Below are 24,914 nucleotides of genomic sequence, written 5' to 3' on the forward strand. Positions count from 1 at the left end.
CATTTACATTATGTTACACTGTTGCGTTCGGTAAAGAAAAAGTTTCATGGTAACAAATTAAATTGACAGAGAAAATCTCTGGTGTAAATTTTGAACAAAACTAATGGCAGTGATGAAAGGAAAGGGTGGCCGTGAGTTTGCCTAGGGCTTACTGGGCAGCAATGAACATCACAATCCAGGGGGCATCAGCGTGCATGGAAGGATGGAGTTGGTCTGAAATACCCCCAACATCAGAGTACAATGCAATGAATAAATATCTCATTCGTTTCTGTTTCCCAACAGATACAATAACATTGAATTTGAAAAAGAAGGAAAGCAGATGGATCGAGCAAAGCATAGATTATTGAGCTAGAAAAGATCTTCATTGCAGAGAGGCGAGATCTCTTGTCCGTACTACTGGTGAAGCTGCCTGCAACAAGTCACTGAGTCACAACTCACTCGATCTCTTCAAACCAAATAAGGCTGGCCGGAGTCGATAGAAAGAGAAAGGAAAGAAAAGATATAACAACGTTTCTTTTGTTTGTTTTGCTTTTTAGGCATGCTGCCCCTCTCCCACCACCCTAGCTCCGCCCCCATCTTGCTCTCTTAGCCCACTAGCTAATAACCTAAACAGCCTAACCCCTCTCTCTCTCTCTGTGCCATCCATGGTAGTAGTACCACACCGCAGTTTTTGATAGTAGTGCAAACTTCTTGTCAACCAAAACCGTTGAGATGAAACCAAGCTAGTTTGAAAGAAGACTCTACATTCTCTATGTTGTTTATGTTTCACCATTCTTGTTAGCTTTCACATACATTGATCAAAGTAATTCCATTTTTTATATTTTTACGGTCGAACTCAACGTTGGATGTCGTATCTTGAAATTCTTAATCCGAACATTTTTTGAATGAGACTTTTATTAGGATTATAGAAGTAATATAGAATATAGTAGTTCGATCATTTCTTATTCTCAACCTAACTATACATACTTTTATAACATACATTTCTAATCAATGAGAATAACCACAAAATAGCTTCATCTTGTCTATGCGTCTTATTGCTTTCCTTTCAATTCTTGCAGTTCCATTTCAATAAACCTTGATAGCTTTCAACTTCTAGTTTCCTTACTTTGCAAGGTACAAAAGGCCAGATAGGGTTTGCACGTTGCCTCTCCACATTGGGGTCAAGTAGGACTACAAAATACAAATTGCAAAACCAAAGGTCATTTTCAGAAAACCTTCCCCCTATGATTGACAAATCAATAAACTATGTTCATATTTTTTGTTTCAGACCTATATAAAACATAGAAGCTGAAAGTCATTGGTTTTACTCATGTAGTCAACTTAACCCAATACAAAATAGAAACAGAAAAAAAAGAAGGCAATAACGTGTCATTTTGTTTCAAACTAAAATAAGAATGGCCAAGTCCTTTACAGGCGGGGACGGCTGACTTAGCTTCAACATTGTTTCAAATAAAACAAGTGTGTGACATATTTGGGTTGGCTACCCTTCTAATTTGCACTTTTAACCGAGTCTTGATGCCTATTGCTCCCTATTTGTCTTGTTTTCAAGAAAAGAAGAAAGGTGGAGAGACAGACGCCTAATAACTTATTTGGTCCTCCAATTTGTAGGCAGAATCTTGCAACCATTAGATCACATATGTTTCTAACTTTCAGATATATAACATTACTCACTAAATGTCAAAACCAAAACTATGTATTCATTTTAGAAGAGGTAAAATTCAAAAGCTTTGTACTAAAACACGGATAGTGTTCGGATTCTCAAAATCATTGTAAAAACTCATTGAATAACACATCAATAGTCGAAAATCTATACACAAGATTTTACTTTAGAACTCACATGAAATGAGTTTCATGCCCCCTTGGGCACATAGTTCGCTTTGAACTCCCAACCATTTTGACACCCATTATCCTCAAAGTAGGTTTTTTGATAGTTGGGTCTAGGCTGGCTAGGTTTCTCTCTTTTGCAAACTTTTCTCAATAACAACGCATATAAAAAATTGATTAAGACTTTCTATGCAACTGTAAATCCTCACCAAATTTACTATACACTGAACTATGGATTCAAGAAATCCAGGAAAAGGTAGATATGATTACTTCAACCGTTTGGCACATTCATTACCCTAATCTCTTGAAGTTTGTAACGGATCAAAGCTTGATCACATTGACTTCCATCAAAAACCCCTAAGTTAAAAAGCACAACCAATCACCCCATTACTCTCTTAATCTCGTACAATGACCTAATCTAACGGCTTCGACTTCCAAATACTCTCGATACAATGAGCTAATCTAACGACTTTCGAATCCGAAGTGGTGTAATTTCGAATTCAATAGGATTAGAGGTGAAGATCATGGAGATCACTCGTTCAAATAGGTAATCATGATCAATGGTGGTGACCCCATGGTAGCAATGGCAATGGCCCCAATCACTAACAGTGAAGTCTCTGCTTTGGGTCTGAGCTATCAGACCTTAGTTGGTCCCAAAAAGGGAGTGGTCAAAAAAGAGACACAAACTCTACCACACTGTTTCGACCCTTCACTCTCTTCTTTCTTTCTTTCTTTCTTTCTTTCCCTCTCCGAACCAAAACTTTGACCTCTCTCTGCTTCTGCAAAAGCACCGCCCGATTCCCGATGGCCCTAAAACCCTAATTCCCACTGCATTTTTATACATTTGATTTGTTATGCAACTGTATATTATCCCCAATAATAACTCTGTGATTCGGCCACCACCTGCGGCTGGGTCAATTGCCTCAATGGTCATTCACTGTCCCTCAATTGTTTTGGTAACTATTTCTTTCATCTGCAACTACTGCTCCACCCTCCTCTTTGAAAACAAGTAAGTTTGAATGGTTTCTATGGTTGTGAATCGAATTCCAAAGTGAAAAACACAGACATGAAAATCCATTCATTTTTCATTCAGAGGGAAACAGTGGTAGATGGAAAGGAAGCAAAGGCAGTAAACAAAGTAGGCAAAAACAAGAAACACCAGCGCATCTTTCTCTTGCTTTCTCTGCTTTTGATGCATCCTCTTGGGGTCTTGAAGGACTTGAACAAAACAAACAACCACCTCTCTCTCTCTATCTCTATCTCCTCCTGCCCCCCAATCCCTCCCTTTCACTGCAAAAAGCAAAGCACTGACCCCATTTCTACTCCACATTGCTAAACACCATTTTATATACAAACATCTGATTAAAGGAGCAAAGAGTCCAAGACTGAGAGATGAGAGAGAGATTCCTGTAGGGTCACTCTCTCCCTTCTGATTCAAACATTTCTTTTTTCCTTTTCTTGTTCAAAATATCACATAAAATTCCATTGAATTCCATAAGCTATCCAACCCTTTTCTATAAACCTGTACACTTTTTGTTATTCCAAGTCTCCTACCCCCATTTTTTTGAATCTTCTCTCTGGGAAACATATTCATCTGTTCCCTATACCTATCTTTCAAATCTTCACATTCCTTGATACCACAAAATTTCACCTAGAGGAAGAAATAAATAAATTAAAAAGAAAGAAAACCCAGAACCCCATAACTTAAACCTTTCCTCTCTACCTTGAAGAATGTACAAGCACCCACCCCCTGCCAGAACCAAAACACCTTGGCTGTGTCTTTCAAAATTCAGCCATAGGGATCCCCCCGACGACAACCCACCACCAAGCTTTGGGGTTTCACCACAGTTGCATTGGTTCAGTCTCTGAACCCCACTCAAGTCATGCTTCAACTCTTGAGCCTTGTTCTGGAAAGAGGATCAACCCATGAATCTTCTTAATGCACCAGCACTAGTTTCCACTTGGAAATTCGCCGTTTTGCTGATTACCTGTCTTCAATGAAAATTCTTCCAATGAAATCCCGAAACCTCTTTGAGTAAAGCTTGGGATCCACAGCTGATATTGAAGTTGGGTCAACTTGCAAGGATTTATATGCATGTTCTAACTTTTTGCTGATATCGTAGTCTTGTAAAATGTCTATTATCCCGAAGTAGAGAACTACATCATAGATTTCACCGCTGCGTGAAGGGGTCAAATGACTGAACCCACCAGGGGTGTACTGATCGAAGTCACTCCTTCGAGCCATCCGCTCTGCCCTTGCAGGCATGTTGGCTCCTAAGCAGATCCGAGATTTCCTGATAGGGAGAACATATGTTAACATCAATGTACACCATATTGTTCACTGCTAAGAGATGTAAATCCATTTCCCACTAGATTAGAAAATGCAGGCTATTCAAAATAAAATTTGCATCTCAAAACCATCCCATTACATGATTCTATCACATCTTGTGTTTTCTTCCTCAAAAAAGGAACAAATGCTAGAGCCTAGTAGTATTATCCTATTTCCCACATTGGGAGATATTGGTAAAACACTAGACCTGAATTTAGATAATTACCAAGGAAATGGTTTTAATTTTTAACTATTGCCAGTGAAGCAGTAATGCCATTAATGTTCAAACCAAGGTAATAGTTTCCACAGGACTCCAGTCACTAAATACAGATTAAACAGGGGTAATGAGGCAATTATTGGGATATCCTTCATGTGTCCCACAAACAACTATTGCCCAATGAATAAATACCCCACAAAAAACACCAAGGCGAACCAACCCCCAATTATTTCCGAAGACATCGAAATCCATGGAAAAATGATTTATCCCACCCATCACAATCCAGAATGACATTGCTAAAACTACATTATGTTCTTTAGATACATGGTCAAACCCAGACCATGGAAACCTTTGGTTGTAAGCTAACAAGAAAATATCAAGAAATGAATTATTAAAACCATACCGGCCAGATAAAACTCGATCCATGTCTTGTAGCTCAGCTTCAAGAAACCGACACCCGCGCATAAACTTCTCATTCTGAAATGAATCCTTTTGGCCTGAAAGTGCCACAAACGTTAAGAGTCAACATTCACACTGACCCATAAATAAGCTACAAACTCTCTGATCCAATGAAAGTCAATTACCAGAGCGCAAGAGAAAAGGTGATAGCGCCATTTTGTCATACGTATTGCCATCGTAAAAATGAAGTCCAACCAAAAGACTATAATCCATGATTCTCTCCGCTTCCAAAAATTCACAATCTAGATCAATTTGCCTGCCAATGTTTCAACCCAGTTAATATCAAGCGAATAACAAAGAACAAGTAGCAACCATGTAGAAGTTAGCGGAGTGCAACATACTTCATAAGCTCCTGGTACCATTTTCCTTGCAGGCGAAACACAAAATTAAGATCAAGGTCCTTCAGGGTTGTAATTTCATCAATTTCCCCCTCGGGCTTATCAGTTGTTCTACCATGGGATGATCCTTTCAGGTCAAATCGTCTATGTATTCTATATTCCGAGCAGAACAAATTGCCCATCACTATAAACCTTGTCTGATTTCCATTCAAATAACAACTAGTTAGGTATCCCATCGCCGAAGGAGATTAATTCAAAACCATGCTAAATTAGTCCCCACAACACATACCTTCTGTCCGCCAACAGGTTTGACACAATGCACCCCATAGAATTTGGTCACAAGAGAATTTTCATACCGAGACATGTGTCTATAATAACTTGGAAGCATCCTTATTAGCACCTGCAAACAAAATACAATCCATCAGGTCAGCAATCATCATCTTTCAACTGTTGCCTAATGAGAAAATAGAAAGGAATTTAAGAGACAAACCAACCGCTAACTGTGCAGCACAAATGTTCTTTTGTTTCCAGAAAAGTAAAAGTTAAGAAGATAGAGGTCAAACAGGTAGCAACTAACCTTGACTTCTGATTTCTTGACCGTCTTAATCATGAATCTATCATCCTGAGTAAGGTAAAAGAAGCTGCCGCTCTTCCCTGGAGAAGAAAGCTCCCTAAGAGCATCATTTCCACAAATAGCCAGCATATAATCTGCAGGATCTACTTGGAATAACTCCCTCAAACGCCTGAAACACCCAAATAGAATTAGTAGCAGAAACCGTGGAAGATTGACCAGACTAACAGCAACAGAAGAAGCAAACGCTTGCAGCACGCAATGCTTGCTTAAATGTAGTTCTCTTACTAATTATTCGATTAAATTAACCTCTCATCCAACAATAACTAACGAGATCCATAAAACAGAGGTAGAAGCTAGAGAGCTCAACACACCTGAACACCATAGGACAGTAGTCCTTCCACCTGAACTCAAACGATTGATGAGGCGGCGTTTTGTTGGATCCCTCCGGCGGAAACCTGGTCCAGAACTTCTCCTTTGGATCAAAATCACTGGGTTTAAGGTCCCGCACTATAGAAGCATGCTTCCCAATGGAGTACCTGAAACTCAAAAAAGGCACACCCAATCAAACACTAACCAACAAAAACTCCACAGCCAAAAAGGCACACCCAAATACCATGTGAATTTCACACACTCACCTAATCCCCAGTTGAAGATTGAGCATCAAGTCATAGTTCTTGTGCCCTTTCGAAATAGGCTGCCCGGGTTTCTTCGGCTCCCCGGAAAAGCAACAGGGACTCCTCTTGAACTGCATAAGAGAGTCCCGATCGAAACCGGCCCCGTTCCGGTAGAACATAGAAGCCTCCACATTATCAATAATATCACAAGTAATATCCCCAGCCTCACCGTCACTCTCCCAAATACAAATCCTCGGAAACGTCCTCTCCGCCAAGCTCCCCCTACTCCCGTCCACCGATGACCTTTTCCTCATCGTAATCGTCAAATTCTCCGCCGCGAACGGCCCAATGTCGTCGAAGCTCTGCTCCTTCCCGCCGTTTGCCGGATAAAACGTCCCGTTAAGCTGCTGAATCTTCAAATCCTTGTTCCAACACCCGACGTAGCAGCTCCCGTCCGGCCACGTGAATATTCCGTTACCTTTGGGGACTCCATTCTCCCACTGACCGTCGTACTTGTTCCCATTGGCCCAAATCAAAACGCCCCGACCCGAAATAACTCCGGCCTTCCATTCCCCGACGTACTCGTTCCCGTTCTGCCACACGTACCTCCCCTGGCCGTCCTGGAGGTTCCGCTTCCACGATCCCTCGTAGAAATCGCCGTTGGCGTAGCGCTTCTGGCCCATCCCGTGCTTCCGATCCGCCGACCACGACCCGCGGTACGTGTCCCCGTCGGATCCGATAAATGTGCCGAACCCTTCCATCCGACCCGACTTGAATTCGCCCTCGTAAGTCGCGCCCGACGGCCACGAGAACTTCCCTTTTCCCGAGGCCTTGCCCTTCCGCCACTCTCCTTCGTACATGCAGCCGTCAGTCCAGAGGTACTTACCGGATCCGTTCGGGGCAGACCCGGCGAAGCTCCCGATGTAGAGATCCCCGTTGGGGAGAAACCTCTCGATGCTCGACTCCTCCGCCGCAGCAGCCGTCGTCGGAGTGACGCGGCGAGTGCCGGCCTGCGAGCGGCTACGGCCTATGGACAGCGCCGGGGCCGCAACGACCAGCTGCGGCGGCGCGTCCTCCTCGTGGTCTGAACGCTTCTTCTTGGCGCACAATACGACGTCGCTGACGCTTGGGGATTCACATAGCAGTGCTTCTCGCATTTTCGCCTCGCATATATCACCGACACTCTTAAACTGTTTACTCACGGAAACAAGTGTGTGAAACTCGAAACTCAGTGCAACATTTAGACTGGTGGTAAAGAGTTGGCCGGAGAAGGAAGTCCGGCGAGCATTTGAGAGAGAAGAGAGAAGAGAGAAGGGAGGAGTGAAATGAAAATGGGGGAATTGCTTTTTGTTCTTCTTCTGTGTTTTGGTGTAGGAGCTTTGTCTTTGTCTCTTTTTCTCTTTAGTGCTTTGTGTTTGGGAAAATAGGTGGGAATCCACAAGCCAACAACACAAGGCGCACACACAGACGAGCACAGGATAGAAGAGGAGAACTCACTAGACTAGAGAGAGAAACTATCACTCTCTCAAATCTAGAGAGAGAAACTAAAATTACTCAAATTTTAATTTTAATTTTTTTAATATTGCTGAGGTTTCGATGAGCCGGCTTTGGCATTGGGAAACGATGTGAGAATTATTACGGAAATTATACCATTGGTCCATTATTACAACACTGCCAGCTCAGCAGGTTCGGTTGGGGGATTGACGAGATTGCCCCACGGGTGCAGTACCGTTCGGCTTTCACGTCCTTTGTTGGTTCGCCGTTTGGTGTCGTGACATGACGGAATGGCCTAGGAATAGAGAGGAGGGGGGAGGAACCGAGGCTGATAGACAGACGTAGGGGTAGGATTCGTAATTTCACCACCTAATCTGGATCGTCCTTGTCTTTTCCAACGATTCGGGTCCCCGGTTTACGATTCCGCCCTCTTGTTTTTTCCTCAATTTCGGTTTTGCCACGGTCCAGGGTTTTGCTTTGATTGTGCTGCTGTGAGAAACGAAACGAAGGCCTAGATTGTGGCTACGTAATTAATCTCGATTTGCAACGATTAATGGAGTGTGTCCTTTTTAATTTCCTTTTCATTTAATTTTTTTTTAATTTCCTTTTTTGGTGGTTGGTTGATTAGGTTATTATTGATGTCAAGGAATTAGTTGTTGTGGTTATTTTGGGAAGAATATCTGGTTATTTTAATTATTTATAGTGTTATGATTTTTTTTTTTTGGTAGTCGATGATGAATTATAATTAGTTATAATTATAGCATTTGGTGTTTCGCTTTCAACTATAAAAATGGAAAATGATGTTTTTGATTAGGAGTGACATAAGCGGAAAATTAGAATTTGGTGGTCTTGTGGTTGTTACCAAATCCAGGTGGTTTGGGTAGTCAAATTTGTAAAGTTCATATTTGAACTTGTGAAATGGATTCAATGATACATAGAAGAGCGATCGTGTTATATTTATTTTTGTGGGTTGGGTCTCCTCCTTAAGTTTTGTTTAGGGTTTGTGGTACAGCATTATGGTGGTCCAAATAAATTAATGTGACATAAGCGTGTGGAAGTTTTGGGCATGTTAGACGTCTTCTTCCTGGGGTTGGGGTTGGGACAACATATCCATTTTTAAGGGCTATGAGCCTATGACAGTTTACTATATGCAGCATAATATATGATGTTATGCATATACGTGTGGTGTCATTGGTCAGATACTGAAAATGTTGATCATTGTCAAATATATTAGACTATCGTGTTTTAATTACATCGTGTTATTTAATTTTGTAACGAAATAAATCACAATATCTAAAGATATATAGCTTCACAGTTTCAAACAAATCATAACTTTTAACATGTCAAACTATTGTTAAAGTCTTAATTCATCATCTAAAAGAAGATGATATACGAACTTTAAAATGTAATATAAACATTTGTCCATGTTAACCATGTTAATTTGAGATTGTGCTCAACACTATTTAACTCACAACTTTGGTATTGGGATTAGACCAATTTGTTTTTTGTTCTAAATCTCACAAATACGTATTGGGATTACATGTGTTATTTTCATTGGAATGATTGATACCATGTTTGAAAACTAACACTAGTCAAAAGGGGAAAAGATGAATCTATCTCTATGTAAATAAAAGCTTTAGAAATGGTGCTGTGGTTCATACAAAAGCCATAGACAAGTGTAGTGGCACGTGTGGCCCATTTGGACCGATTTCAATTCGTGGGTTTGTCCAATTTAGAAAACCAAACATATGAACCCAAATTTGGTACACAATGTAGATTAAGTAAAGGTCATTCTCATGCTCGTCTGTAAATCGATCTGGCTTGTACGTGGTTATGATGGCATTTCATTTTCCCAATACCACCCTATATTACTGTGAATTATGATGATGATTGTGATGGAAGTTACAAATATCGACTTAAACTGACTTAGAAGTTACTTGTTTTCATTTGTATCCATTCTTGACTGTATCACATTTGATTAAGAAGCCTTAATGATTAGTATGTATACATTGTGTTTCCATGAACGTTGTTGTTACACATCCTTGCTACTTGGCCTTTCTCCATCGTAATCCATAAATAGGTCCTCATAAGAAACTTCAATCTTGTTGTATTGACGTATACACTAACGTATTATTTGATATGATTACTTGTATGAGAACAAGAATAAACGAATAAGAACATGTCCAAATGTTGATGTTAGATTTTTATTTTTATCTCCTTCAACGTCATCGAGTAATCTTAAATGTTATGAAGACTTATTTACTCTATATGGGGCATGAGTCTTCTTTTTTTGTTAGTGAATTAACTGGAACTCACAAGACACAAATAACAGTTAACATTAATCCGATACTTTTGTTTTAGGATGATTGTCCTACACTTTCTACCGTAATAAGGTGACATAATTTGTTATGACAATAAGAGTAACACATACCCCAAATGCGCTGAAAACTCGAAAATCTAGTTGTGTATGAATGTTATTCTCATGAAATACAGTTCTATCTATACCATGTATACCTGATCATTTGACATGAATTAAAACTAAATTAGTTTCATGATCGTCCACGGATCAAGGGTTTCTCCACGTATTATTGGAAAATTACCAATCATTTACGTCGCGACGACGTCGTGAGATAGTTTGTTCCATATACTCTATGGCTCTATGGGAATTAAATAGGTTACATGTTCTGACTTCTTGGCACGAAATACACATTTCTTAAAAAAAAAAAAAGACTAGGCATTATTAGGTAGGTGGATCAAGCCTAGGTTTACATCGTTTGGTAGAACAATTGCCATAATAGAGTACCAATGTAGCTTTGGAGGCTACAGAAAGGAAATAAATAGGATCACTGATATGATCTGGTCATGAACGCCGACCAACCTTTCTGTTCTGAATAAATCATCATCTTCTTCTTCGTTCTCCTTGTTTTATTTTTCAGTACTGTTATAATTCGCAAAACTGGTGTGTGAATACCATAAATTGGAATCATGATCAGTAATATTACCTTACCTTTTTTCGTGATCGATCTAAACAACGAGGTCCCGGGTCTTTGATGATATATGGGGCAAGCAATAAATCTGTTAGCTAGCTAGATATCTCCATACAATTCATCTTCAATTAATCCACGTACGATTTAACCACCGCAAATTCATTTCGATTTGTACCAAATTCTGATCGTAGAGAAAAAGTTGCAGACGACATGCATGATTTCATCTACAGGGGATGTTGTTCATTAGGGTCTTCGATTTAGCCATTTATTTATGTGTCTAAATTATGTGGGTAAGAATGATTTATAGGATGATTATGGCCGCCTTGATCTACAAATGAATTATCGTCCATAATGCCATTAAGATTCTGAACTTGTGCCCATGTATACGTCTTGCTATGACAATATTGCAGTGATTATGTGTATGGTATGATATATTAATTGGCTGCGAAAATTCAACTTTCCAATAGATTGATGAATGTCACTTTTTGCATTCCGGCCTCATCGATCCTTTAATTATTTCAGTTTGCATGTTTGGACCGATTATGATTTAGGGTTCATCGTGGAATTCCCACAATCTTTTAGGCTTGCGAATTGTATCGAACGATGAATGATTGATACAAGAAGTCGCAACCTTAAAAAGAACCCAGTTTGAGTACCACAGACAAACCATCGAGATATTGAGAAGGGGAAAATGGTGTCACCATCGATCCTTCATTTGTTTTCACTTCCATCAGGGGATAAGTATTGCTCTTCACTTCCAATTTTCTTTCATTATGTAATATGGAAACTACGCGCCGTAACAATTTCTTAATGATAACAACCTTCCATTTGCAGATAATATGGATTCAACAAATAAGCTAAAGATTATGCCAGCAAAACCACTACAAAGTAGTCTAGTCTAGTGGTTATTGTCTAGTTAGACATGCTCTTCAACCTAGGTTCGAACCATGACAGTGGCCAAGAAAGGGGCTGCAATGTCATGTTGGTTGTCCGGGCAACAAAAGAAATTTAAAATTTTCTTCGATGTCTTGATCTTCATTTTCTTGATGTGCCACCAATTTGAGAGAGAGGGGTTCGTATTTTCTATGCTATCTCGTTACTTACCATCAAATTCTAATCAAACACGATATACCTAATTGCTGATGCCCACCTCCATAATAATACATTGTGCCTCAATGACTTTGACGTAATCTAACTTTAAGCTGTCTCTGTTTTTCTAATCCCATATTAAACCTGGTTTAGTGTGTGATTTGGCATGATATACTGTATAAAAATTGATCTTTGAACCATAAGAAGACACTTTGAAGATTCTGATTGCTCCTTCCAGATATATCATTGAGACATTTGTTGCCTACCAATCAAATAAGTGATCCCCAATTATACGAACAATAATTAGTACGTAGAATAGAACAACTAATTAAATCATTCTCTCCTTTCAAGATTTGTATATGCAGCAACCAATAATGCAGAATTCTAGTATCCCAGTCTTATATGTGTGATCTTACTTAACTATATCTACATTGCTTCGAGTTTTGGTTTTTAGGTTTTGTTCGATTAAGTTGTTTATCTGTCAAATATTAAATAGATAAGTACGTAATCTCACCACCCTCTCTGCCCATATATGATGAAAATGCTTAATTCAGGTATACAATCTCATATAGATTGAGATTAAAATGAGTAAGCTAGAAACACTACCACACACCTCGATCGAGTTTTTTTGGTCTGATGAACCTCGATCGAGTTGAGCTGTGATATATCTGATGTGAGAAACCCTGAATTAACCTGAAAGAATCTCTTGGAGAAGATAACGTGACGTAGACGAGGCAGAAAGAGAGGAATGCATTTGAGTGGTAACCAAATATTGAAAGATTGAGATCAAGGGACTTGTTTGATGCGTCTCTCTGTCTGTGAAAAACAACAACAGATGATATGATCATATTTTGGAATTGGACCACTGAAAGCTCAATTTTGTGAGAGACCGACCTGCCTGCCACAACCAAAATGTTCTCCAGCGCGCAATATATACAATATCATATCTAGCTAGAATATATATTGCAGGTCACCATATCTAAACATATATACACTTTTCATCGGAATAGTATAACAACTCAGACCAGTATCTATTTGTGATGGAAGCACCACGTATTATTGATTCAAAAACTGATCGAGACTATCACAAAATGAAGCAACAATACATTATTAAGGTGAAAACTAATTACGGCTGCATGCATAAATGACCTATATTCGCTAATTTATCAACAATATCCCTACGTCTTCTGCATGATGTGAATTGTGAAGGACTGCCTTCTATTATGTTTGTTTCCTCCCTTTAAACTTGGATTTATTTTTATTTTTATTTTTTTCTAATAGTAGAAGGTTAATATTAATTATAGACTTATAGTGACTGGTGAAAGGTTTTGTTTTCTAGGTTTCTCCAAAGATAACACTATCACAGATGCATGCAAAACAAGTTAGCTAGAGAGTTTCAAATATCTTAATTTGCATACATAGAAACGCATACCATCTAGGTATAACGAATGCGATACAAATCCAAGCAGATAAGAAATACAAAGTGCTCAAAAGAGTCACAACTGAGGGCAAATACATCTCACTAACGTTTTTGGAGGTTCTTCATGAGCCAAACAATGAAGATCATCCTTTTCATTATTCCAGTAAATCAAAATAATGTTGATGAGTTGATGGGTCAAGTGGATCGGGTCTTGCTCTAAAAGGCTAAAACTAACATCATGGATGAAAGTAATTCAGACTCCAAACCCAGAATATACCATGCCAGCTATAATCCAAACTCCATAAAATCCAATTTTCCTAGCTGTAAAATTCGAATTCCATCTGGACTTCATATATAATAGTGATCGGCAACTCTGCACAGGACTACAGGCAGAAGCAACTAAGAAAATCGCTTGTCGTCTTGGTCCCAAAGATGTAGCATTGCCCAACCAAGTTAACCAACTAGCTTCTCATTTCCTCAGTTAGAAGTCTTTGTCTGGTAACTACAAACCAACTTCGGGTAAGAAATTCTGGCAGACAAGTCATAGCTTAGTAGAAAGTCACTATTACCAAGTCACTCTTACATGTCACCTCCCTCCTTTATAATTATGTGTTTCCAAATGTGGTATATGTGTCTTTCTCATGTAGTGCTATAGTTCTGTATTGCTCAATTATCCCAAACATCACCTCTCTTTTTACCCGAGTGGTAGCCCTTGTGGGGTTTGAGAGAACTATATATCGAAAATGAAAAACGCAAGTGTTTATGTAAGACAAAAAGAAGTTGATTGTTTGAGTGCATGCGTTCTAGCTTAGGGTTTTGTTTTGTATTATTGGTAAATGTACGTGTATCAAATTCAAAAGGTTTATCCCTAATTCAAAAGGTTGAATCAAATCTCTAAATGATCAATAATGACAGATGAAAGAAGTGGAATATTAAAATTAGGAATGTTTATGATCTTTTTCTCCAGCTCTACTGCCTATATATAGTTGGCAAAATGTGTGAGATTCTCCCAAAGATTTATTTATTTTTGGTATGAGGAGGTTATTAGAATTTAGAAGCAAGGCATCACTTCACATATTAGGCCAACTTATATTTTTAGTTAAATAATGCAGCAGATGCACCACACCTCTATGATTTCGCTAAAGATAATATTTATTGTCATCTTAAAGAGAATTATTCTAATTTTAATGAAAAAATTAAACGAGATTAGCTTCTTAATTTGTACAATATTGAGAGTTTGATACTATTCCAAAGCACTTCATCTGCATCCATGGCCTTAGCTTTATCCAAGTTTTCATGCATGCAAATTATTGGAACAAGGAAGTCGTGCTGGTAATTGATCAATGGATCATGTCACTTGAAAACCCAAGCCGAAGGGTGAATCTAAACCCTTTTCAGTTCAATATATACTGCTCACCATCACAACTTTCAAGAAAACGAAAGCTACTCAGCTCGATCAGCTTGAACAAGAAGCATAATAACATCGATATCTTTGAAAATTTTAAAACAGATAAATTGGCTATGATATATATATATATAAAGTAAATATCACGACAAGACTTGACAAAGAAAACATCAGCCTCGTTTGCCTCATCAACCAGCTGCAATTGCATATCCAAGATTCTGCTTGAAAACTATGAAACCCTTTCGCCGATCGGATCCGTCCAAGCGTCGTCGTTTTTTCCAGTTACCAGTCTCGTACGTCTCCCTCTGCCCTCCTCAGTTGGCTTGTCTCACCACCAAACAAAAATCTCAAAGAAAAAAAATGAACAAGGCTGATGAGCATCAGCATCACGAGCAATCCAAATAGGTGTTGGTTTTTTTGGTTTTTTTTGGGGGGGGGCTGATGGTGACAGGTGGGTTGATATTGGAGGGGGATGGAGGTCCCTGCTAGCTGAGCTGCATGCCTAAAAACGAGATATTGAGGGTTAGGATTGATTGGACGGCCAAGTTATACTGTTGGAATGCCGGTTGGGAATTGACACGACGGGTCATCTGTCTATCCATATGTCCATCATCCTCATACTTCTACTTCTGCAATTTTAGAAAAGAAAGGCATGCACATCTCACAAGCAAGGTGCACTGACGCTTATAATTAGTTTACTTGTAACTTGCTTAAGCCGCCCTATCTCTTTACTAAAGCACATCTCTAAGGTCATATATGCACGCAGAATAAGAAAAAGTTTCGCGCTATACACACGTATATTTTTCTGCAGAAGTGACATTTTTGAATATGGATCAGATAGGAAACAGAAATAAAAGATGTTCATATTGGCTCTTGACGCAGGAACCATAATAATGTGATTTTTTGCTTAAGAGATTGCATGCAACTCTAATCAAACTCGTTTTCTAAACCAACCACCTCAATTTGAAACATGGTTTCTCTAGACCAATGCATGCATTAGTTGATCAAAGAGTATTAGAATTTAGAAGTTAAAGAAATTAAGTAATTGAAGAATGAAATATAAAGGGACCGAAGGGTATTAGTTGATCTTACAAATGAATCAAATTGATACCTAGTTGGACAGATTCGATTGAGTATATTGTAGCGGAAGGGTAGACACAGTCAGGTGGGAACCTTTCTGAGTGTGATATGAAGCTGATCTCTCTCTGCCATTACTATGTGACTCTACATTTCTACCTTTTTCTGCTACGGTACCACGGTTAATTCCATCTTTACATTCACTTGTCAAAAACTAAAAGCAGGACCAACAGAAACGTCACCGGATCTTTCGTTATCATCAGTCTTTATATTACCTTACCAAAGAATCTTACAGTTCCTGCAAACCCATAATAATAAGCACGAGATCGAGAATATGATTGCTCCATTCTCAATGCATGGTGTTTGGTTGGCTATGTCTCAGAGCTATTCGTGCATCAATATGCACGAAACAGATATTTCAGATATTTATAAGCTGGGCATGGTTATTGAGTTTTCGTGAAACAGATATGTCATTCGTTCGAAATAAAATGTAATACACTAATACCTATGGTTTGTGAGTAAGATCAACACTTATTCTCTTACATCTTTCACTGTTTTTTGTTACTTGTATTACCCTGCTTAACATATGTTAGCACACGGTTGTTTATGTGCTCCATGCTCTACCAATATAACAACTTTCCAGAACCCCATTGCATATGGGTATATACGGGAGAAGCTTACTTCAACTTCATTCGAATAGAAGCTCATTATAGTGAGTGAGTAGGGATGGCAACTACAATGTCAATGTGCATGGGTGGTGGATGTGGTAAATTTGTTACTATTGTTGTATTTATGCCTTTTGTTGTAGGACATTCGGTCCATAGTAAACGAGCTGTTGGTTCTCTTTCATTTTTTCTATGTTGATTGAGTTGGAGACTCATACTTTTTATTGTTAACTTTTCGGTTTGTTCTGTAATATGGGATGGCCCCTTGATTAATGAATTATTTATTTCTTTAAAAAAAAAATAGTGTAGGGAAATGCTCAGTTGGGTATAGGTATAAGAGAAAAGCTCAACCGGGTATGGTCAAGGGAAATTCTCCTGAAACTTTTGGAGTAAAACTCACCTATCAATACAAACAATTGAACTAAGTTGTTGAAGAGTGAAAACAAGATCGATGTACAAAGTTAAAAGTTAGAATAATCGACGATAATAAGAATTGAACCCAATAGCCTATTGCGTATATGTTTTTCAATAGTCGCTCGAGTTTTCCAACATTTCAGTGATCGATCCCAATTACATACAAGTTTTCTGGACCCAGATTCAAAGAACTCTAATCGCGCGGTCCAAATTACTGAAATAAAAGCAGTAAAGTGCTGCTGTCTTCATGCAGACCAATCACCAAAATATTTACTACAATGATATCTTACTTGCACACCCTCGGGAGTGGGTAATTAGGTAAAGAGCAGTGTTGCTGAACTCTCTTCCTACTGAATATGGCAACTCTGATCATGGGTTCCTCTGATCAAGTGCAGTTAGATACTTAGATGTTCGATTTGCTTCGATGACAAGAAAAAGCCAACCTAACATGTATCATCAGATGTATAAGATGGAACGATGGAGGAAACAAAAAAATGATTTTATTACCTGCAAAGACCTTTCATTCAATTTACTTTATATGTAAGTCATGGGAGGCGCTGAACTGCTTTGAATCAGAGCAGTCTCCACCACCCCATAGGGGAAAAAATGGAAAAGAATTGGTAAAACTAGAGACAGCAATGAACTGACTATTAGTCAACTTGTTCAGACGGAACATGGCCAAAAATATCGGGACAAGCATCCCACTTCCCTTCTTCTCTTGCCTCCCAATATCCGCCAGTATACCGGTAAGTATCGCTTGCTTTATCCTTTGCAAACCACTGCGGTTTCCAACCACTTTCTTGCATCTTTCGAGCCTGGATCCCAAACAATATACAGTTAAGCACCATTATATGGCAGTCAAATAGGTTTAATACTCAATTAAGAATATGATAGCTGAACCTAATTGGTAGCCTAATTCTAACGCAAGGTCATCATAATTTGTCATTTCGTCAAATTTATAATCCAGAATTCCCTTTCCATTCTTACAGATACAAATGTTTCATATTAGATATCATTATTCCAAAAAATGTAACTGATACACAGTAGTTTATTGTAATACTTTGTGTGTGTGCCCCTATAATTGCAACAAGTGTGAGAGAATGGAAATGGATGGAGTTAAACCCCAGACCAGTTATTTTGACTGTAAAATTTGCTTAATTAACACTATAAACTTAAAAACAGTGTCTGCATATCAGTAGAAATGAAATGGTTACCCGAAAAAAAAAAAAAAAGAAAAAAGAAAAAGAAAAGAAAAGCAAAGCACTACAAGAGTACAAGGGAGTCATGCCTACTGCAGATATATAGAGCTCACAACTTATGGATAAAATGGGAAACAGAAACACACAAACAGGTTGTTATAAATCTATAATTAATTCAAAAATGCAATATTACCTGCCGTTGCCTCTGCTCAAGCCTCAATTTCTCAGAGTTTGCCATTTCATATTCCCCATTTTCCAGATACCTTTGATCTGGTCTGAGCCTTGAATCTGTTGGGGGCAACTTCTCCTGCACATGATTACACTTGAAGAATCATAATCTGATAGCCAATACATTCAGAAAGCGAAGAGGCGAAGAGATTAACTCCATTTCACTTTATCACAATCAAATGTGTTTATCATCTGTCAAGACATTCTAGAGGTCTCATAAAATATGTAACGTAATCTAGGTGGCATAGTTTCAAGCAGTACTTTTCAGAATAGCTGAGGAATAAACAATCACCTTCAATCCAGGAAGGAGTTCGTTCATTGTAATGGCAAAGCGTGTTAAGTTATATCTGGTTGGGAACTTGGGTGGCTTGCTCCTCTTCCAGAGCAGGCGGGCATCAGATAAGGACTCAAATTTTCCCTTCCCTGAACAGTCTCCATCCACATAATGCATGCTTTCATCCCATTTTCCAAACAAAGTTGCCACTGTTTTCCCATGCTTATCTTGAACTATACCTTGAACCTGAGGTAAAGATTTCATAAAAAAGTGTGGCTAGGTATGAAACACACTTGTCATATAACTTTCTTTTTACATGTCTTGTTCATTTATTTTCTAAAATATTTCAGAATACAATTTATGTAAGACCTTGTAGAAAAATGTGGCAACAAATTTCATGAAGATAAAAGAAAAGATTGTACCTGGTGAGGATTTCGGTCGATGATAGACTGCTCCTTAAATTTCAACTTACATTGATATTCATGCTTTCCCTGTATTCGCATTGTACCATAGTGATCACAGTAAAGCTTTCCCAATATGAGGTTGTAAATGGAAGTTGTGACCTGTCAGAAAAGAGCTTATGATCAGATAAGAACCTAGCAAAAGTTTTGACATTGCTGAGTTGTCAGGTTCATACTTTACTCCATTGAAGAATTTCACCATCATCAAATTCCAAGGTCAAAACACCAACAGGATCAAGCTGAATTGAGCGGCCCCAGAATTTGCTCTTCAAATTGCTGTCTCCATAGAATTTCCATCCATTACCCTCACAATGGCAAGCAAGAATCATGGGGTGATGACTAACCTGAGACACCAATATAAGAATCTTGGCTATTGTAATCCACAGAAGAAAAGGAAATAAAGTGACAGGGATGTTGAATAAGATGTACTAAGCCAAACACTGAACTTCTACCACATAAATATTACAGGCTGGCTATCAGATATCTTCCCAGAGTTATTTCAAATCCATACATGCGTTTTTGAGGTGTATTATCAATGGTCACAAACAGAGCTCATCATTATTTAGTTCTTTCTTTATAAGAAATTCAGAATGTTTTTTCTTATTTCATATCACCCGCCTCAAAGATCCAGCATACACTGTTCAACAGTCGGTAAATAGGAATGTCACATTCAACATTTACTTCTTTTTTTATTGAAAAGGATTATGTTTTGCGAGAGTGCAAGCACATTTAGCATGAAAAACTTGATCTATGCACCACTCAATTTGAACAAAAGATTCTTCCTAGCATAACACTGGTCCAATCTATAAAAATATATTCAAATGCATAACAGATCACCAGTACAAGAACAAAGGAAAGATACTGATAGTGAAAACATAAATTGCAAGATGAGGTCAGAAGGGTTTTTCACACCTTCTCTGAGAAAAACCGAAGGCCTTTGTCTGGATAGTCAGCCTCATATGTTTCCCCTAATAATGGATTGAATGGTTTGCACATCCTTCCTTCAGTTGAAGCATATCCAGATACAGCAAAAGCAGCCACATTAAGAATCCTCATAAGGCTATTACCCTGTAGGAGTTCGAGGAAATTCAATTTTAGGTTGAGAGCACAGTACTACTATAATATATATTTTTTACAATAATTTAACTTATTCAAAATCCCTTTATAGCATTGCAGTAAAGATGTCGTCATGTCATACCCTTTTGCCCCATTCATATGCTCGATCAAGGAGGTATGAATATTCCAAATCCTCAAAACCTTTTTGTAGAGAAGATAGAGGCTCGTTGAAGTATACAGGGAGACAGATTTTTGTGAGGTCCTTCCCAATGTTGTCCTTAATCATCGACCAAAGACTAACACTCTTTTCTTTCTCCACAGGGTCAGGCAATTTCTTACGCCGCTTGACAACAGGAAAGTCCATCCCAACAGATCTGAGTGATGGATCTGTACCATCTTCAGATTCAAAGGCATAGAGCCCATCATCATCTGAAGAAGACATGGAAGATATCCGATAATCAGACCCATTACTTTTGAAAGAACTTGATGATAAAAAATCACGAGTATCAAAGAAAGCATTGTCCTCTTCATCCGTTTCTTCCTCTGCAGCATCAGGTCTTTCATTATCATCCTCAGATTCAGTTGCACTTCCTTCTGAAAAGTTAAAATCAATGTAGGTCTATATCAGCCCAAGGAAGCATTACCTAAGCGGCTAAGCCCTAAATTCATTTCAGTTGTTCAGGAGTATGACAACAATAATCCGTTCTCGCATGTAACAAGTAAGTTTAGTTAATACACAACACAATACTTACCACTGAATTTGTCTTGTCTTGATCTAGAGGATGCCCCAGAATCTTTCAACTGTCGGCTCTCATCAACCACTGTATTTTCCAAATCTACCTTTTCTGTCTACACAATGCAGAAGCAACTTTGTTAGAAAGATAAAGACAAGGATATAAAAACCCTGCACCAGAAGATAAATAACCTCCATATGTACATACAATACTTCATAGAATAAGTGACCATATACATTAGCAAAATGTCTGGCGCTGTCCAATTAACAAGTGTCTTTTTTGACACCCTAACATGCCATGTGTCCACCACTCTATCCTCTAGGCTCTAGGTAGTACAAAATTTTGTGTTCCTTTCTAATTTAATGAAACACCGGTGCATATTATATCAAAGTTGAATCAGTAACAAAGCATTTAGGCCTTTTTCGAACGACAAGAACATAGGGGTGTGGGAAACTGGGTTAGTTTTACCCTGTTTGGGAAAGCATGGTGTAACTCTCAAACATATTGGTGCTTCAAACCCTCACCACTTATTCATACCATTAATTGATGTAAGAAAGCTATAATACTAACAAACATAAAATGTTTACGAAAATGAATGTGGTAAGAAGAGACAGAAATACTTATCAAGTGTTAACGTAGAATTTAATTTAAATATTTGGATCAAGACAGAAGTAGAATTATGAAAGACACAAAAAAAAAAAAAAAAAACTTAAAACACTCCAACTTCCGCTCTCAATTAAAAGCACTAACAGCAAATCTTCTACATTAGCATGAACAAGCAGTCCACCAAAACTCTAAACTAAAACTTAAAAAACCTTGGCAACTAAATCAACCAGTTAAAACTGATGGACCCTATCAGCTCATGAAACACCAGCACCCTGATCAATTAGATAGAGAATCTTGAAACTCACCAGATACCCGAGCCCACAAAGATACTAAATATTCATATAAATCCCACAAGATATCTATCCAAACAGTTGTTCTAAGAAATCCTCCTATTCCCCTCTATCCAAATATCAAACTAAATCAGCATCACAACACAATCTGACAAAACAACTGCATTACCCACCTCAGGTACATGTTTCTCAATGAAGAATAAAACACACGCACAAGGGAACTATGCGTTCAACCATACTTCCTAAACAATTTCTGCAACAAACTCAACACTACGGAAGACTGAACAAAAGATGATCAATACTTGATACACACCAATGGCAATACTGTAACTTAAGACACTTTCTCCAGAAGTGCTAATCATGGAAATCTGGAAGTTAAAAAATAATAATAATCATAACACAAATTTGTATGAGATTAACTATCCCCAAGCAGTACCATTTTCAAAGGAGAAGAAAGTATCCAATGTTGAAAAGCAAAGGCAATCATAAGTACAACTTGTAAACTAGCACTTGTTGAGTTATGTATAGAACAGAACAACAGTTATGTAATTAGATGAAACCTTTTTCTTAACAACAAATAAACAAAATGAAAGAGCAAACTTAGGCCAAGATGCATTCAAAAGTCTGCACAAATGCCTTGCATCAACCTTTTATCATATCTTTACAAACTTCCAACTGGGGATCAGTGTAGCTACATAAAGAACTAGACAGACCACCAAAAGAGAAACTCGACAACATCAATAGGTAGAAACTCTTTAATCAAATCAGAAAGCCACCAACTGATCTCACCACTGCCAGCAACCAGCTGCAGTCACTACCCGTGTTAACATCTTAGCTAAGCAGTATATTCCCTTTAAATTTTAAGTATGTCCTTTAAAACACAGAGTTTTACTGAAAGAAGAGAGAAGTGAAAGACTATTATAGTAGAGTTCTAACAATGTACCTAGTATTTTGGCAGGAAGCAGTACAATTTTATTATTATCAGAGAAGGACCATAACTAAGGTCTACCCTCATTAACCCAAAACACAGATCAAAGAAAGTGTTGTTCACATCAAGTATCTATTAGCAACAAGAACCACAACATATAACATTAACAGAAGTCCTAACTCCTACTTGCCTTATAAACCACAGAATTGAGAACACGTCAAATAATCAAAAAATCATATCAAGTGCACACTCAAGAACAAAATACAGAAGGGAGCCATGTAAACCTACACATGCTACACTATCAGCCTTAAATTACATAGACACTCTAGTCTTGCTATAACTGTGGAAGGATACTGCAGTCATCTGTATTAATAAAATTATATTAAATGTCAAAATATCAGGGGGACATCCTCAACAGGAAAAGCAGGTCTCGCCAAAAGATTTTAAAAACCATATCAATTCTCAGACGTGTAGTTTAGAAAATGAACAAACCTACAAATTGAGTTTCTGGATGAGTTTTTACTTTTTATTTTTCCACAATAGTAGGGAAGCACAACAAGAAAGTTCTGGTATGTGCAGCCCAATGTCATCTTCTGGGCCAGTGGACCTGGCATGGAATTTTTACAAGTTGAGTCGGTTCTATACAACTGCCTCCACTAACTAGCACACCGAAAACTCACACAACCAGAATAATATTTATATTTAAATAATTACAAAGTTTTGACGAAAGAACAAACAGGAGCCTTAACCTCCCACTCTGCACAAACAAATCAGACCAAACTTCTACTCCACGAGCTGATACCCTAACACAACAACCTCATAGCAATTTACTGGCGGTTTTTTTTAAAGGAGAAAAAAAAAATTCTAACTTCTACATGGTAGGAAACCAAAGAAGAACCCCAAATTCAACTGACGTAATGTTCCCATACCTCTAACTGTCGTAGCGTGTCAATTAGGAGCCACTGTTTCTGCTTAAGCAGAAGAAGCTGGTTCTGCAATCCAGCAAACTCTGTCTTCATTATCTGTTCACTTTCCTGAATGGCTGCCTCCCTAACACCTTCTTCGGCCAAGCGCTGCCTCAATTTATCAGTAGACACGGCCACATTGTCCACGGGAGCCATCAACTCACTGTTGGACATCCGCGGAAACATGTCTTTCACGGCCTGCAATGCTTCCACCCAGGCGCATCGATCGTCACTCGATTCTGCCCTCAAATGCAGCCTCTTTGTACCGGTGAAGATCGAGAACCGCTTATCATCTGATTTGCTTTCACGGATACTAGAGACCTGCGAACCAATTCACCACATTTATACCGATCACCACATAAATCTCATTCGGAATTCACAAACTAACAACAGAAATCCTATTTATCCCAATAACCGCTTCGAAATGATCAGCCAAAAACTGCAAATATAAATCAGTTATTTTCCGTTGAGCAGATAAAGAAACCTCTTCATGATCCTAAAACGGCAAAATTGGAAAAACCAGAAATGAAAAAACCGAATGCGAAAATCTAAAGGGAGTGATAAACCTTGAGATGAACTTCGCCGAATGGCTTGCGGCGTAGCTTCTGAGGACTAGGATTCCGATGCCTCGAAAGTCTCCGATTCGACGTCTCGCCGATGACCTTGGAGCCTTTCTCCGTCTCCGGCGTCACAGCGATCCTATCAGGCCCGTGAATCTTATAATACGAAAGCACTCCATCTTGCAAAACGAACCACCTCGGCCGCCATCCCTTACCGTAATTCACCCACTTATACAGTATCCCCGATACGCCATTCCCGACGATGTCGTTTATCCTCACATCCACCGGCTGCTCCCTCGCGCTCGGATGCCGCGTCAAGGCCTCCGCCGCGGCGATGGCTGCGGCGGCGGCAGCCGCGGTGGTGCGCTGGCTGAGGCGGCCGTATTCGACGCTGGAATGGTTGCTGAGGTTGTTGTTGCTGGACGGCGGCTCCTTGTGGAGACTGAGCCGGGTTGTGTGCGGATCGGATCTACCGAATGGCGAGGTCATGTGGAGGTCCGGCGAGGGGGAGAGGCTGTGGTCGGAGAGAGTGGAGAGGCAGCAGAAGGGATGCATATGGAAATTAACATGAATGCAGCGATCGGAGAAGGGTGACGTGGCGGCGGAGGAGGGTAGCGGTCATGGTGGAGGATTTGGATATTCGAGGACTTTTGATTCAGAGAGAGAGAGAGAGAGAGAGAGAGAGAGAGAGAGAGAGAGTAGTTAGG

General features: G+C 38.9%; 2 protein-coding genes across 2 annotated transcripts; both read right to left on the reverse strand.

The window, feature by feature from the left end:
• Window positions 1–3,255: 3,255 nt before the first annotated feature.
• On the reverse strand, window positions 3,256–7,699 carry LOC101293945 (phosphatidylinositol 4-phosphate 5-kinase 1-like). The gene is made up of 8 exons (XM_004290782.1): window positions 6,377–7,699; window positions 6,113–6,277; window positions 5,745–5,910; window positions 5,457–5,567; window positions 5,171–5,364; window positions 4,955–5,085; window positions 4,774–4,867; window positions 3,256–4,118 (listed from the first exon to the last, which is right to left on the reverse strand). The coding sequence occupies exons 1-8, from the start codon at window positions 7,510–7,512 to the stop codon at window positions 3,809–3,811; spliced, it is 2,307 nt and encodes a 768-aa protein (XP_004290830.1). The 5' UTR covers window positions 7,513–7,699; the 3' UTR covers window positions 3,256–3,808.
• An 8,983-nt stretch (window positions 7,700–16,682) lies between these two features.
• Window positions 16,683–24,696, reverse strand: LOC101293557 (oxysterol-binding protein-related protein 1C-like). Its single transcript, XM_004292626.1, has 10 exons — window positions 24,214–24,696; window positions 23,612–23,968; window positions 20,877–20,973; window positions 20,267–20,718; window positions 19,981–20,136; window positions 19,245–19,412; window positions 19,030–19,170; window positions 18,626–18,853; window positions 18,299–18,412; window positions 16,683–17,721 (listed from the first exon to the last, which is right to left on the reverse strand). The coding sequence occupies exons 1-10, from the start codon at window positions 24,694–24,696 to the stop codon at window positions 17,557–17,559; spliced, it is 2,361 nt and encodes a 786-aa protein (XP_004292674.1). The 3' UTR covers window positions 16,683–17,556.
• Between the last annotated feature and the right edge of the window lie 218 nt (window positions 24,697–24,914).

This window comes from Fragaria vesca, linkage group LG2 (genome assembly GCF_000184155.1).
Source record: "Fragaria vesca subsp. vesca linkage group LG2, FraVesHawaii_1.0, whole genome shotgun sequence".
NCBI lineage: Eukaryota > Viridiplantae > Streptophyta > Magnoliopsida > Rosales > Rosaceae > Fragaria > Fragaria vesca.